General features: G+C 32.8%; 1 protein-coding gene across 1 annotated transcript in view; it reads left to right on the forward strand.

Moving 5' to 3' along the window:
- Positions 1–15,734, forward strand: part of CTPS2 (CTP synthase 2) — a gene marked incomplete in the record, with an annotated part of 155,377 nt that overhangs the window by 47,641 nt on the left and 92,002 nt on the right. The window contains 3 exon segments of the mRNA XM_074299909.1: positions 11,451–11,583; positions 13,881–13,969; positions 15,074–15,168. Coding sequence (XP_074156010.1) covers positions 11,451–11,583; positions 13,881–13,969; positions 15,074–15,168 — 317 coding nt within the window.

Consider the following 15,734-nt stretch of genomic DNA (forward strand, 5'->3'; position numbering starts at 1 on the left):
TTCTGATTTTTTTTTTCTTGTGTTTTTTCCTTTTCTGATTTTTCTCTCCTAACATCATTCATATGGAAATATGTAAAAAATTAATGTACATGTATGACTAAAATAAATGTTATTTTATATGCAACTAGGGACAATTAAAAAAAAAAAAAGGTACACATAGCTAGTGTCAGGCAGTATCAGGAGTAGCAGTCTTCTTGGTCCAAGCTTTCCTGACTCAGGCCATTTAGCTTTTCATATGTGCCTTGCAATATAGATAGCAGTATAAATAAGTATATTTAAATAACATACTTATAAATAAGTATATATAAAGCAGTATAAATAAATATCTACATAGCTGATGGGTATAAATTGAGAGAGGGCTTTTTGAGAATGGGGGAGACATGGAAAGGTTTGTAGGCTTCTTGAATGGCCAATGTGATATGGAGATACATGCAAATATATATATATATGCATATATATATGCATATATATATATATAGTGATCTATATATATCTTTATATGTATGCATTTATATATATATATATACACACACATATATATATAGATAGATATAGAAAAATATAGCAATCTCTAAAAATCTCTTTTGATATGTCTGTATGGGTATTTATATAACTATCTCTCTATAGATCTCTATTTTTATATCTTTCTTGATCAGATAGGTATTGGCACCAGAGTTTGGTGCCAAATAATTAGGGAACTTCTGCCATGGAAGCTACCAGTTTGTCTGTGACTTAGTGTTACTTGAGGATCATGGATTATAAATTTTTAGAGCTGGACTGGACCTTTTTTTTGATCTGACTCCCTCATTTTATAGAAAAACAAACTAAAATCCATCATTTGAAGTCACCCAGCTCTGCAGCTCGAGAAGACCTGGGATTCAAGCCTAGGATTCAAACTCTGACTTCAAAATCAGTCCTAGTTCTACTCTTTCATTATGTACTTAAAGGTTGATTGATTTTTTTTCTTGGTAGCACAATTAGCCTGGCCAGTCTTAAATTTATGACTTCCTGATTTCAGAGCTACTGATTTTATGCACTATGTCTCTCACATGACAACTTTTAAAAATGCATGGTAGGTGCTGCTATGATTAATAAAATACAAATTTATTTAAAGTATTACTAAATATTCATAGTTGTGTTTTGCTATTATGTATTTTTTTAATCAGTGCACATAATACAGCTGTTAATTATAGGAGAAAGACTGAAACTTTTTTTTTTGTCTGATGCAATGGAAAGAAAACTAAATTTATTTTCAGAAAATGATCCTAAACTTAAATCTGGGTTCTTCCACTTTCTAACAGTGTGGCCTTGGACATTATTCTCACTAAGCTTATTTCCTTATCTTTAAAATGAGGAGGATAGACTAGGTAGTCTCTATTAAGTTCTTTCAGCTTTAAGCCTGTGAGCCAAGGTTTGCTTTATCTGGATTTTTAATAAGCTTTATTTATAATAGAATTCTGTTGTTCTTTTTGAAGATTTTTTTCCAAACTTTTGCAATGATAAATTTGAAGGGGATTTAGCTTCAAAGATGTTCTGAAAAGCTGTATTATTTCTCTTTATTCATGAACTTTGAAATTCCTTTTTCTGATTATAATCTACTTATTCTACTTTTATCTCTGCCTTACAATCAAATCTTCATCTACATCATGACATGACTTTCAATCCTCCTCAATTCTTTACCATCTCCTCTGTATTCTTTTCCCTTCTTAATGTCTTTTTAAAAAAAACTTACTTATTTTTAACATTCATTTAAAGAAATTTTGAGTGCCAAATTCTCTTCCTCCCTCAAGCTCCTCCCTTACTCCCTTGAGAAGGTAAACAATATATTTATTATACATGTGAAAGTGTGCAAAACATATTTCTATTTTAGTCATGTTACAAAAATAAAAAAAAGGAAAAATAAAGGAAGTGTAAAAATTATGCTTCAGCTTATGTGAACTATTGCAATGTATAATGATCTGAGCCATTATACACAGTAACAGCAATATTGTATGACCAACTGGAATAACTTAGCTGTTCTAAGCATGCAGTGATCCAAGACAATTCTAAAGGACTCATGTTGAAAATGCTATCCATCTCCAGAGAAAGAATTGATGGCACACTTTTTTTTTTAATTTAATTTTTTATTTTTTGGTTGTCTCTGTTCCCTTTTGCAACATGGCTACTATGGAAATTGGAACTCATATTTTACAGGAAAATATGGGGCTCTTTCCAGAGCATTTGAGCAGATTTCCTCTCCTCCCCCCCTCATATTACATCACATTACATATTACGTTACATTTTCTCTTCCACTTTTGTGCCACATGATGAGGTGCTCCTTTTCCTTGCTAAGGTTATCTGGTCTTTTCCTAGGGATTTCCTCTTGTACCATCCTTATCTTCTCACTTATCTCATCATCTAGCTGCTTCTCTCTTGATTAAAAATATTTCCATGTCTTCCCCATTCTCAAAAAACCCTCACTCCATTCAGCCCCATTAGTTCTTGGTTTTTTATTTATTTCCATAGGAATCAAATTGAGAACAAAAGGGAAAAGTCATGAGAAAGAAAAAAAAAAAGATGAAAAGTGTGCATCGATCCGCATTCAATCTCCATAGTTCTTTCTGGATGCAAATGGTATTTTCCATCCAAAGTTTATTATCATTGTCTTGGATCACTGAATTACCAAGAAGAACCAAGTCTATCAAAGTTGATCATCATTCGGTCTTGTTGCTGTGTACAATGTTTTCCTGCTTCTACTTGCTTCACTCAGCATGTTCATGTAAATCTTTTCAGGTTTTTCTAAAATCTGCCTTTTCTGCCACAAATTTCTCTCTACTTCATTCCATCCCCCACAGTTGTCAGAGTGATCATCCTAAAACTCACATCTGATCAATAAACTCCAATGTTTCTCCATTTCCTCCAAGGTCAAATATAAAGTCTTCTGTTTGGTATTCAAAGTCCTTTTTCCCCACTTTATCCCCACCACATCACCTTTCTAGTCTTTTTGCACTTTGTTCTTTTGTCTCTCATATCTTCTGTGATAGTGACATTGGTCTCCTTTTTCTTCCTTTTCTAAGACTTTTCACCTCCAGACTCTGGGCATTTTTACTGGTTATCTCCTCATACCTGAAATGCTCTTCCCATTCTTCTGTCTCCTGGAAGTCTCAGCTAAAATCCTACCTTCTACAGAAAGCCTTTCCTGAACTCCCTTAATCTAAATTTTTCCTTTGTTGATTATTTCCAATTTATTCTGTATGTAACTTATTTGTCCATAGTTATTTATATGTTGACTTCCCTTTAGACTGTGGTCTCCTGGAAATCATGAACTATCGAAATTTTTTGTCTTCCTAGTGCTTAGCACAGTAACAATAGCATATGATAAGAGCTTAATAATATTTATTTGTAAAGGACAGGAACTCTGTATGACTGTTTTAATCCTACAACAAGGTTTTAACTTAGTAGAATTAAGATAATGATTCTCTAGTACTTAGTATAATTCTACAAGTTGATACCTATTCTACAAGATTGACACCTTCGATGATGTTCTTAGAACAGAGCATAAAGGAGCTAAGAAATCTGGGAGAGGAGAGAGACTTTAAGATAGAAGATAGAGACCCTCATGGTGGCTCTCTTGCCTCCTGCATTCCTTCACTGAAACCAAGACCCATTCTGGAGGGCCTCCAGAAAGTTACGGGGGTCCCAGGTGAAGGAGACTGACTGTAAAGGAGACAATAAAGAAGGGACTTTATCCCTGACTATTCTGCTGAAACGAAGACTGTTCCCAAGACCTCCAGAAAGCTAACCAAAACCTTATATTTATTGACTATCTGAATAGTGTCTTTTGACAGTATTGGTTTTGCTCTCCAGTTTTGTACCATTTTATCTTCTCAGGAAAAAATAAAACTAATGAAAATTTATTTGACTGTCAAGTAGTTATTTGTTAATATTGTAATTTTGTCTTTTGTCTGAAGTTTTAACTTCATTATCAAGTTCCTTGATTGGATATACTAAATAAAACATTATTAAATGCTAAATTCTGTGCTACTTACTGTGGTAAGCCCTGGGATTATCACTATGAGAAGATAAGACAATACCTATCCTCAAAGAGTTTCCTCCTTCTTCCCTCCCTCCCTCCTTTACTTCCCTTCCTTCCTTCTCTCCCTACTTCCCTCTGCTTTCTCCCTCCCTCCTTCCCTCCCTTCCTTTTTTCCTCTTACCTTTTTCCCTGCTGCCTTTTCTCCATTTCTTCCTCTTCCCTCCCTCCCTTCTTTCCTTTTTCCTCTTTCTTCCTCTCTCCCTTCTTCCCTTCCTTCTCCCCTTCCTTCCCCACTCTTTCCCTCCCTTTGTACCTCCCTCCCTTCCTATCTATTTTTCTCCTTCCCTGCTATATTATCCTTCCTCCCTCTCTCCCTCTGCTTTCCAGTTTCTCTCTCTGTTATCTTCTCTAATTAGAGAGAGTAATGATTGTCTAGCTTGCTTAGATTTATGTACTTTGCACCTCGCATGCTGCCTGGTGCATAGTAAGCACATCATAAATGGTCTCTATCCATCTGTCTCTCTGTCTAACAATCATCTCTCTGTTCTATCCATCATCCAGACATCCATCCATCCATCCATCCATCTATCTGTCTATCTGTCTATCTATGTGTCTATTTGCCTTTCTATCCCTCCTCTGCTTATGCAGCATTTCCCTTTGCAGCCCCTCCTTCCCCAAACAAGTACTTCCTGAAGAATTCTAATATGTGCAAAGCCACTGTCTTGACAGGTATCTTGATCATTGGAAGCATTTTTCTTAAATCAAACTTACCTTTTTTATTGTGAAGTGCTGATTTTCTATCTATAGAGGCCAGTGGAGACTGAAGATGAATAGTTATTGATTCTGGCATTGGCTGCCCATCCTTGCCCTGTCCCTTTCCCAGTAGTTCAGCCAGATGAACTAAAACCATGTCTGACAGTGTAGGGGACATTGCTTTTTCTCTGTATTCCCCCTACCCCTATATCAAAAAACAAAATGATTCTTCATCTTTTCTCTGGAGGCAAGCTTGGTCATGATAATTATTTAACACTGGGCTTCATTTTTATTGTTCTTTTCATTTACCCTATTGTAATAATTATATGTATTGGGGAACTTTTTTTTGAAAGTCTCCAATATGTGTTTTGCCTTTTGCTCATGTACTTTATCTCATATGAGTGTAGTAAAAACTATATGGCAATTAGTGAGTGGGCAATGTAACAAAGCTGCCTTTGTGTAAAATAAATTGACACACCAAGATCTAAAAATCATTTATCCTTCAAGAGTGTTGGTTTTAGGGTTTTGTTTTTCCTTGAAGATGAAAAAATAAACCATTGTTTTGTCATTTCAGTATTCTTCATCAGTGACATTCAAAATGGCTGTGACTTATGCATTACTAATACAGTGCATTACACATACTTTTTCCTGTACCTACGTGTAATATTTATGTGATGGAATGATCTCCTACACCTTGTGAGGAATTTGTGATTGACAATCTGAGCTGGTAGAAGGAGGCTGCAGATACTTTTTTTCCCCACTAAAGATAAGACTAATAGTGCCCTAGACTTAAGACCAGGCTGTCTTTTTTTTTTTTTTTTTCCAGGCTGTCTTTTAATGTTTGACTTTGCATAGAACTCTAGACGTGAACAACTTTTTAAAATAGAGTGAGATGGGAAATCTTTCTAGAATGTCTGTCTTGTAAATTTTGAATTTTCTCATGATAGAGCTTTTCATATTCTGAATAATGCTACAATGTGTTGCCCATACAAACATTTTTGCACTTTTGGGTCCTTTTCCTTTTTTTATGATCTCTTTGGGATAGAAACCTGCTGGATTTAAGGATAGGTACAGTTTGATAGCCCTTTGAAAATAGTTCTAAATTACTCTTCAAAATGATTGGATCAGTATGTTCATATCTTTTTACCATTTATCAATCGGAGAATGGCTTGTTTTCTTATAAATTTTAGTCAATATATTTTAGGAATGAGTCCTTTATCAGAACTGTTGGATGTAAAGATTTTTTCCCCAGTTTTCTGCTTCCTTTCTAACCTGGGTGCATTAGTTTTGTTTGTACAAAAACTTTTAAATTTATTATAATCAGAATTATTCATTTTGCATTTCATAATGTTCTTTAATTCTTCTTTGGCCATAAATTCCTTCTTTCTTAAAAGATCTGAGAGGTAGATTTTCCTTTGTTCTGCTAAATTCCTTATATCACCTGTTATGGCTAAATCACGAACCCATTTCAAACCTTATCTTGGTATAGGTGTTGGGTGTTGGTCAGTTCCTAGTTTCTGCCATACTATTTTCCAATTTTCCTGGCAGTTTTTGTCAAATAATGAATTCTTATCCTAGAAGCTGGAGTTTTTGGGTTTATCAAACATTAGATTACTATAGTCATTGACTATTGTGTCTTACGAGCTTAAACCTTGTCTTTGTATCTTTTGTTGCCAACGAAGTTGGATATATATAGAAATGCTGATGATTTATGTGGATTTATTTTGTGTACTTCAACTTTGCTAAAGTTGTGAATTGTTTCTGGTAGTTTTTCAGTTGATTTTTTAGAATTCTCTAAGAATACTATCATATCATCTGCAAAAAGTGATAATTTGGTTTCCTCATTGCCTACTCTAATTCTTTTAATTTCTTTTTCTTTTCTTATTGTTAAAATAAACATTTCTAATAAAATATTGAATAGTAATGGTGATAGTGGGCAACCTTGTTTCACCCCTTATCTTATTTGGAAATGCTTCTAGTTTATCCCCATGACATACGATGCTTGCAGATGGTTTTAAATAGATGCTACTGATCATTTTAAGGAAAATTCCATTTATTCCTATGTTCTTTAGTGGAATTGGATTTTATCAAATGTTTTTTCTGCATCTAGAGATAATCATATGATTTATATTAGCTTGGTTATTGATACAGTCAATTATGCTAATAATTTCCCTAATTTTGAACCAGCCCTAAATTCCTGGTATAAATCCTACTTGGTCATGGTGTATTTTCCTGGTGATAACTTGCTGTAATCCCTTTGCTAATATTTTATTTAAGATTTTTGCATCAATGTTCATTAGGGAAATTGATCTATCATTTTCTTTTTCTGTTTTAACTCTATTGGGGTATCAACACCATTTCTGTGTCATAAAAGGAATTTGTTAGGATGTTAGCTATTTTTCCAAAAAGTTTGCAGTTTTGGAATTAATTTTTCTTTAAATGTTTAGTAAAATTCACATGTAAATTCATCTGGCACTGGAGATTTTTTTCTTAGCGACTTGATTAATAGCTTGTTCAATTTCTTTTTCTAAAATGGGACTATTTAAATAATTTATTTCCTCTGTTAATCTGGGCAATCTATATTTTTGTAAATATTTACGCATTTCACTTAGATTATCAGATTTACTGATTCTTCTTGTGCAGTAAGATAATTGTATAAATATGTATGCCTATATTGGATTTACATATTTTTTTTTTTTACCATGTTTAATATATTAGATTACTTGCTATTTAGGAGAGGGGGTGAGGGAAAGGGGAGAATTGGAACACAGGGTTTTGCAAGGGTCAATGGTGAAAAAATTATCCTTGCATATGTTTTGAAAATAAAAAGTTTCAATTAAAAAAATTATCAGATTTATTGGCTTTCAGTTGGGCAAAATCGCTTTTAATTGTTTCTTTAATTTCTTCTTCATTGGTGGTGAGTTCACCCTTTTCATTTTTGATACTTGTAATTTGATCTTTTCTTTTTCTAATTAAATTAACTAAAGATTTATCTATTTTGTTGTTTTTTTCCCATAAAACTAAGTCTTAGTTTTATTTGTTGGTTCAATAGTTTTCTTTTAATTTTATTAATTTCCCCTTTTATTTTCAAAATTTCAAATTTGATATTTATTTGTGGTTTTTAAATTTGTGGGGTTTTTTTAAGCTATTTTAGTTGCATGCCCAATTCATTCATCTTCTTTTTCTCTATTTTATTCAAGTAGACAAGTAGAGATATAAAATTTCCCCTAAGAACTGCTTTGGTTGCTTCTCATAAATTATGGTATTTTGTCTCATTATTGTCAGTCTCTTAGATGAAATTATCAATTGTTTCTATGATTTGTTGTTTCATCTACTCATTTTTTAGCATTAGATTATTTAGTTTGCAATTAATTTTTGGTCTTTTTCCCTGATCCTTTTTTACATGTAATTTTTATTGCATCTTGATCTGAAAAAGATGCATTTATTATTTCTGTCTTTTGGCATTTGATTGTGAAGTTTTTATGCCCTAATACAAGGTCAATTTTTGTGTAGGTTCTATGTACTGCTGTGAAAAAAAAAAAGTATATTCCTTTCTGTTCCATTCAGTTTTTTCCAAAGGTCTATCTTGCCTAATTTTTCTAAAATTCTATTTACTTCCTTACTTTCTTTCTTCTTTATTTTGTGGTTCAATTTATCTAGTTCTGAGAGAGCATTTCCTACTAGTATAGTTTTGCTCTATTTCTTCTTTCAGCTTTTAACTTCTCCTTTGGGAATTTGAATGCTATACCACTTTTAGTTTAAATGTATTTCTTGTAAACAATATATACTAATATTCTGGCTTTTAATCCAGTCTGCTATCCCACATCTGTTTTATGGGAAAGTTCATCCCATTCACATTTGCAGTTAAAATGACTAATTCTGTTTCCCACCATCCTATTTTTCCTAAGTTATATTTTTCTCTTTCCTCTTCCTCAGTGTCTTTCTTCTGATCACCACCTCCTTTAAACTGCCCTCTCCTTTTACAGCCCCCCCCCTCCCTTTTTCCCTTACTACTTCTGTTCTCCCTTCCATTACCTCCTTTTTCCTTTCCCCTTTCCCCTCCTATTTCCCTAGAGGGTGACACAAATTTCTCTATCAAACTAAATATGTATGATATTTTGGGGCCAAATCTGATGAGATTAAGGTTCATAGAATGCCCATCCCCTCTACTCCTTCAACTGTAGTAGGTCTCTTTTGCCTCTTCTTGTGATATAATTTACCTCATTTTACCTCCCCTTTCCTCCTCTTCCAGTACAATTCCTTTTTCAGTCCTAGTTTCTTTTTTATCATCACAATAAAGTTAGATTATACTCACACCCTCTAGATATACTCTTAATAAAGATATAGTTCTCAGGAATTATATATATCATTTTCCCATGTAGGGATGTAATCATTTTAACCTTTAAAAAACATATTTTTTCCTCTTCCCTTTTTATTTTCTTGTGCTTTTCTTCGAGTCTTGCATTTGAAGATTAAATTTCTGTTCAGCTCTGGTCTTTTCATCAAAAAAGATTGAAAATTTCCTATTTCATTGAATGTCCATCTTTCCCCCAAAAGATAATAATCACTTTTGCTGGGTAGTTGATTCTTGTATGTGGTCCAAGCTCCTTGAATGTGGACCATGTATGTGGTCCACATTCCAAGCCCTCTTTAGCTCATTTTAAAATTGAGAAAACTTAGGAAAATAGGTTAGTAACTTATCCCATCATTGATTTGAACTCAGATCCTCTTGACTCTATCTCGCCTGTGCTTCTCTGCCGCCCATTCTCTGAAGTGATCTTCCACTTGCTTTGTATATAACCTTGTGTATCCTACTTGTTTTTGTGTTGTCTTGCCTATCAGAATGTAAGCTTTTTGAGTACAGGGATTTTTTTTTTGGCCTTTTTTTGCATCTCTAGGGTTTAACATGGTACCTAGTATATAAGTGGATGCTTAATAAATTATTGCTCACTGATTGACTAACCCTGCTTGATTAGGGTAAGCATTTCATTTGTCTGGCAGAATAGCTTTATTATCTTTAGGTAAAAATTTTAAATAGGTTTGGAATGAGTTTTCAGTAAAACTATGGTGAGTTTATAAAACAGCATAGTGACTAATTTGGGCTTGAGAGGGCTAGTGGTAAGGCATTCTTCTGGCAGATAGGTGGGTGGTGAATAACAAGTATAGCATGAGGCATGTATTTTCAGATATGACCACTGTAATGGTTTGTTTGGATTAATTGTAAATCCTTGCTATAAGATAGATTCTGGAGAAGCCTTATTTTGAAATGAAATTTTTTTTTTAAAATTAAAGCTTCAGCGAATTTAGTTTAAAAAAAAGAGATACAAATCAATCATTTAAATTGTTTTTGCATTGATTTACCTAAGGCTGGATGTTTCTGAGTTAGAATTCTAATCAGCAGAGGTTTTATTTGACAGAATTAGCATATGTGAGAACAGTATAAGCCCAAAAGGGCTTAATTCATTGGCACTTAGCAGAATCAAAAATAACAAGAATCACTAAAAAATAGAGATGTTCTTTTTAGTACCATAAAGTTGTTCTGGGCATAGGGACTGTGCTCTGAAATGAGTTCCCAAAAATAATCCACAAAATTCTTAGGGAACATTTTTATTATTTGCTTAGTTTTTCATCACCTATATTTTGCCTGTCTTTTTGACATTCCAGATCTAATTGAAATAAAATATGCATATCTGAGTCAGACTTCCTTAGGCAATGTATCTTTTATTTACAGGACATTCCACAAGTCTTAGGGCATTTTTAAGCTATTAAAACTATTTAAATTATTAAAGCTTAAGGCTGCACTAAGACATGAAGGGTAAATGTGAAATGAAGCCAGTGAGCTTCAGCTACAAAAACAATGTAGTAACATGGATGGTATCCCAGCCAATTAAAAACACTTTAAAAATACCAATAAATAGCAGGCCTTCTCATGAGCAGTAGCCCATATTTACCTTAGGTTGATACCTCTGCAAATCTTTGCAAACAGTATAATGTTTTCTCATATTCCTGAAGCAAATCTGTGATTTTAACTTCTTAGTTGTATTGTTTGGGCAGCTATGTAGACTCATTTTCCTGAGTTGAAAGCAAGTTGCTTAGCTCACTTTATCTCAGTTTTTTCATCAGTAAAATAAGCTGGAGAAGGATTTGTGCCAAGCAAACCCCAAATGGCATCTGTGAAATGATTGAACAATAAAAAATACATTGTTCAAATTCTGAAAAGTCATATGTAAATAAGGTTCTATCTTGACCTGGCCTTTTTGAGAAGGAAGGTCAAACAACAATCTTCATGGGAGCTTCTCTCAAAACAGGGCTATTTTCTTTCAGATCCTCAGAACTATCTCAAGATGCTTTTCTCACACAAATGCCCTTTCCCCCTATTCTGTTAGGTATTAATTTTGTACAGCTCTCCTTCCTTCCTGAGATTACTTGCATATGCCATCTCTGAGATTGTTTATGATTTTGATATTTCCTTACTACTCAAGGTGCTTTCGAAATAGAATTTTAGCTTCAAGAATCTTATTGTAAGGGTGAGGCTTAATTATTATGATTGATTAAAAATTGTACTTTGAAACCAGACAGAATCTAACAGTTAGGTCTTATAATGTGATGCTTATAATGTGATGTGGTGTGATTTACATATAGTGACCTAGAAAATAATTTGAAAAAAAATTTTTTTTGTCAGGTATGAAAGATTACAAAAAACGTGCTCCATAGCTCTGGTTGGCAAATATACCAAACTCAGTGATTGCTATGCGTCAGTATTTAAAGCCTTAGAACACTCGGCCTTGGCGATTAATCACAAATTGGATTTAATGGTGAGACTTTACCTGTTTTTTCCAGAATTTTTAATTATTAAAGTCATTTGAGTCGTTATTGGAATTACATGTAACCTAGTACTTTATGTTCAATTACTGTTAGGAAAGCTACTGCTAGTTCATACTTAATGAAACCAAATTAAAGCATGCTTTATAGAATTAAACTCTGCATGTACTTATGAGTACAAATTTAAAAAAATTGTTTTGATTGTAATATTGTATTGTAATATTGTAAATATTATTAGTAGTTGTAAACTACTCTTGAAATTCTTGCATCTGTATTACAAGGCATTACTGGCTCATACATTGTGACTCATGTTATTGTTTGTTTTGTTTTGTTTTGTATTATTGTATTTATTTTGTTCAAGTTTTTAGAAATTTTGTTTTGTATTATATTGTTGTTGTATTGTTTATTTTGTTCAAGTTTTTAGAAGTAGCATTCCAATTTAAAGGCACATTTGAAAATAAATTCTCAGAAAAAAATCTGAGCTATAGCTCAATAACTGCTTTTCAAGTGGACATCAGCAAAGTACATCATGGCTGAAGTTCATTATGAAGAGTATATTAAGAGATCATGAACATTTTTACACTTTAAACATTTTTTAAATTAAAATTTTTAAATTAAAAATGTTTAATTTTTTAAAAATTAGTATAGTTATTATCATTTATATAGTTCTTACTATGTACTAGGTCCTGTACTAAGTGCTTTAGAATTATTTTCTCATTTCATCCTCAAGGCATCCCTGGGAGGTAGGTGCTATTGTTATTCCCATTTTACAGATGAGAAAACTGAGGCAAACAGAGTAATTTGCCCAAGGTCATACAACTAGAAAATGTTTGAACCAAAGAGAAGATAATGAAGAAGCATAGGCATCCAAGAGACCAGTTGATCTCTTTGTATTTCACCATCTATGTGCATATTTATATACATACATATATGCACATACATGTACATATGTACACATATATGAATATATACAACACATATTCATGTACTCATGTGTACGTATATTTGTGTAACACTAAATATGCTCAGGATATACACACATGCATTTACATACATATACACATAAATACATATATAATACATATATGCTATGTATGAAATGATTGGTGCAGGTAGGATATTTTAACATTTGATCAGACTTCAAGAATGACTTATTTTGGGGCAGCTAGGTGGCGCAGTGGATAGAGCATCAGCCCTGAATTCAGGAGGACCCGAGTTCAAATCTGGTCTCAGACACTTAACACTTCCTAGCTGTGTGACCCTGGGCAAGTCACTTAACGCCAGCCTGGGGGGGGGGGAAGAATGACTTATTTTGAATTTCATTGAGATTAAATTTACAGATATATTTTGTTCTTAATAGCAGGTTTTAGGGCTTGGATCACTCTCACCATCTGTATGCATAAGCATACTTTGCTGATCACTTTTTATATTTATTGGAAGTAACATGATGTAATAGAAAGAAAAATGATTTGGAAGTCAGGAATTCTGTCTATGACACTAATCAGCTGTGTTTATTGGATTCCAGGAATTTGGACTTTGATCTTCTCTTTGGGTTCTTGAAACTTTATACTTATCCTAATTCTAATTCCTGACTTTACTCTGTAAAAACTGAAGTCCATTGAAGCTCATAATCCAACAATCATATAAAGCTTGTGTTTTTGTTAGAGAGTGAAACCTCCATAAATAGTTTGGACTGTTATTGGAGATAATTGGGATTTTATTTAATAGAAATCATTGTATCTAGATCTAGTCTTTCAGCTGGAATGTGAATCTATTTGCGATGCAGTAATTAAAATGAGAATTTAACCTTTTACAAATTTATAACCATTTATAAATTTGAAAAGTGAGACTGTGATAATGTTTATCTTAAGACTTTTATATTCTGGAATATCATTGTGTATCTTGGCAATTTTTTATAAACTTTTTGTTGTGTATAGCTAATTTTGATATTTGATGTTTTCCGGCCTTTTTTTTTTTTTTTTTTTAATAGAGGATGAGTTGATTATGTTGGATATCTCCTGATTTTCTACTCTCCCAATCTTTCATCCTTAACTTAAACTCTGTTTTCCCCCAGTTAGTAGCGCTTCCTTCCATAATTACTTTTCATTGACTTAGATATGAATTTGATGTGGTTTTTTTTTTTTTTTTTTTTTTTTTTTTTTTTTGACTAGAATGTAAACTTCTATTTAGGGTAGGGACAGTTTCATTTTTATTTTTGTATCCTTAATATCAAACATAATGCCTGGCACATAGTAGGTCCTTAATACATGCTTGTTGATTTGCTTCTTAGTATATAGATTCTATTGATCTAGAACAGTCTTCTGAGATTGAGAACCCTGTGAGATTTCATGAAGCCTGGCAGAAGCTGTGCAAAGCAGAGTGAGTACCCAAAACACTGTATGTAATTCCAACTCAGATTTCTTCCTTTTGTAAAACTTTTGTGTATTTAACAACTTATTTTTTAAAATAATATGCTCAAGGTCATTAATTCCTATGTGAAAACATGATGGAAATTGATTGACTGGAAGGGAGAAGGGAAAGAACAAGTAATATGGTGATTTTGAAATTCTATTATAGAATTGTATGTTGAAGTTTTTGACTTGGGCAGAGTATATTTTGTTTCTATGAGAGTGGGTGATAAAAATATTTCATATCTCAAGTTAAATTAAAAGATGGTTTGATAATATTTGTTTTATTTTTTTCAACATCATTTACCTGAATTTTTGCTCTTCTGTATGACTAATCATTCTCACATTTTAGTTGGGTTGAGGACCATCTAGATAAAATTATTTTAGAAAACTATATGCACTCTCTAAACACTCAATCCATTGGAACATTGAAGTCTTTGGTAGCCAGTAATCTTCTCAGATGCTTTAGCTGATTTCAAGGGTGCACTTGAATTTAATAGCTCATGATACCTTTTTTTGTGGGGGAGGGCAGGGAATAGTCTTTTTGGAGCAGGGTATGAATTAAGATTTATCTTTTCTTGAATTAAATCCTCTTAGTTACGATGCAATTCAAATATCAAAGGAGAACAAAAAAGACTAGGGAAATAATCATTAGTTACACTAAATGGTACTACATAGTGGTTCAAACTCTGTTCGTCTTTGGGAAGATTTCAAGAAGAAAAGTTGTGACAGCCTGTTCATAAATAATTGTTGGATTGTTGAATTGATATCAGATAGTGCACCTACTTCAAGCAAAGTAACTTAGCTATGAACATATTTCAGATTTGAATAAAATCGAAATGAAACTATTACTGTAACTGCTGTTACTGTAAGTGCTGTTGAACATTACCAAATGTTAAAAAAAAAAAAGAATTATAATTGCAAGGGTGTACTTTTGTTTTTTTAAAAATCCAGGTCTGTATAATGGTGTTTTCTTCTTGATGTTTGATTTGCCATTCTCTAGGAATGGTGGTGGTGGTGGATAATAAAAGGAACGATGAACACTTATCTTGAACATTCTTGTGGTTGTTTACAGTGGGATTCTAGTACCAGGAGGTTTTGGCTATCGGGGCACAGAGGGAAAACTCCGGGCAATTTCTTGGGCAAGAACAAAGAAAATACCTTTTCTGGGTAAGATTCAACTCATATGATTAACAATGCAATGACATAATTTATCTCATTTTTAAGAAATAGTAGAGTTGGAATTCAACCTTTTTCTGAGTTTGATAATACCATAATTAAATTTAGAGATGTGGGGTGGAAAGAACATTCCCATTTACTCTGTTTTAATAAATGAGGAGAAGTCTTTTTTTACCTGATTCTATAGAAGTATAACATTATAATGGAAAAAGGACTAGACTTAGAAGACTAGAGCTCAAAACACAGTTCTCAGAAACTTGCTGCTTCTGTAACTAAGTCAATCTTTTTGGACCTTAGTAGTCTCATCTAAAAAATGGAGGTGTTAACCTCTAAAATCCTTTATAATCCTTAAGTGGCAGTCTTAGTAGAACAAGTGTTGTTTAACCAAAATACCATTTGATTTCAGATGAGAATTGTATTCAATTGCCTACTACACCACAAACTAACTGTATCATCTTAGGCAAGTTCTTTGAAATCTCAATTTTTCTATCTACAAAATGGCAATAATGCTTTATTTTCTTCAAGATAAAATTTTTGTGAACTATTAAAGATATAAA

Source organism: Sminthopsis crassicaudata, chromosome 3, assembly GCF_048593235.1.
Source record: "Sminthopsis crassicaudata isolate SCR6 chromosome 3, ASM4859323v1, whole genome shotgun sequence".
Classification (NCBI taxonomy): Eukaryota; Metazoa; Chordata; class Mammalia; order Dasyuromorphia; family Dasyuridae; genus Sminthopsis; species Sminthopsis crassicaudata.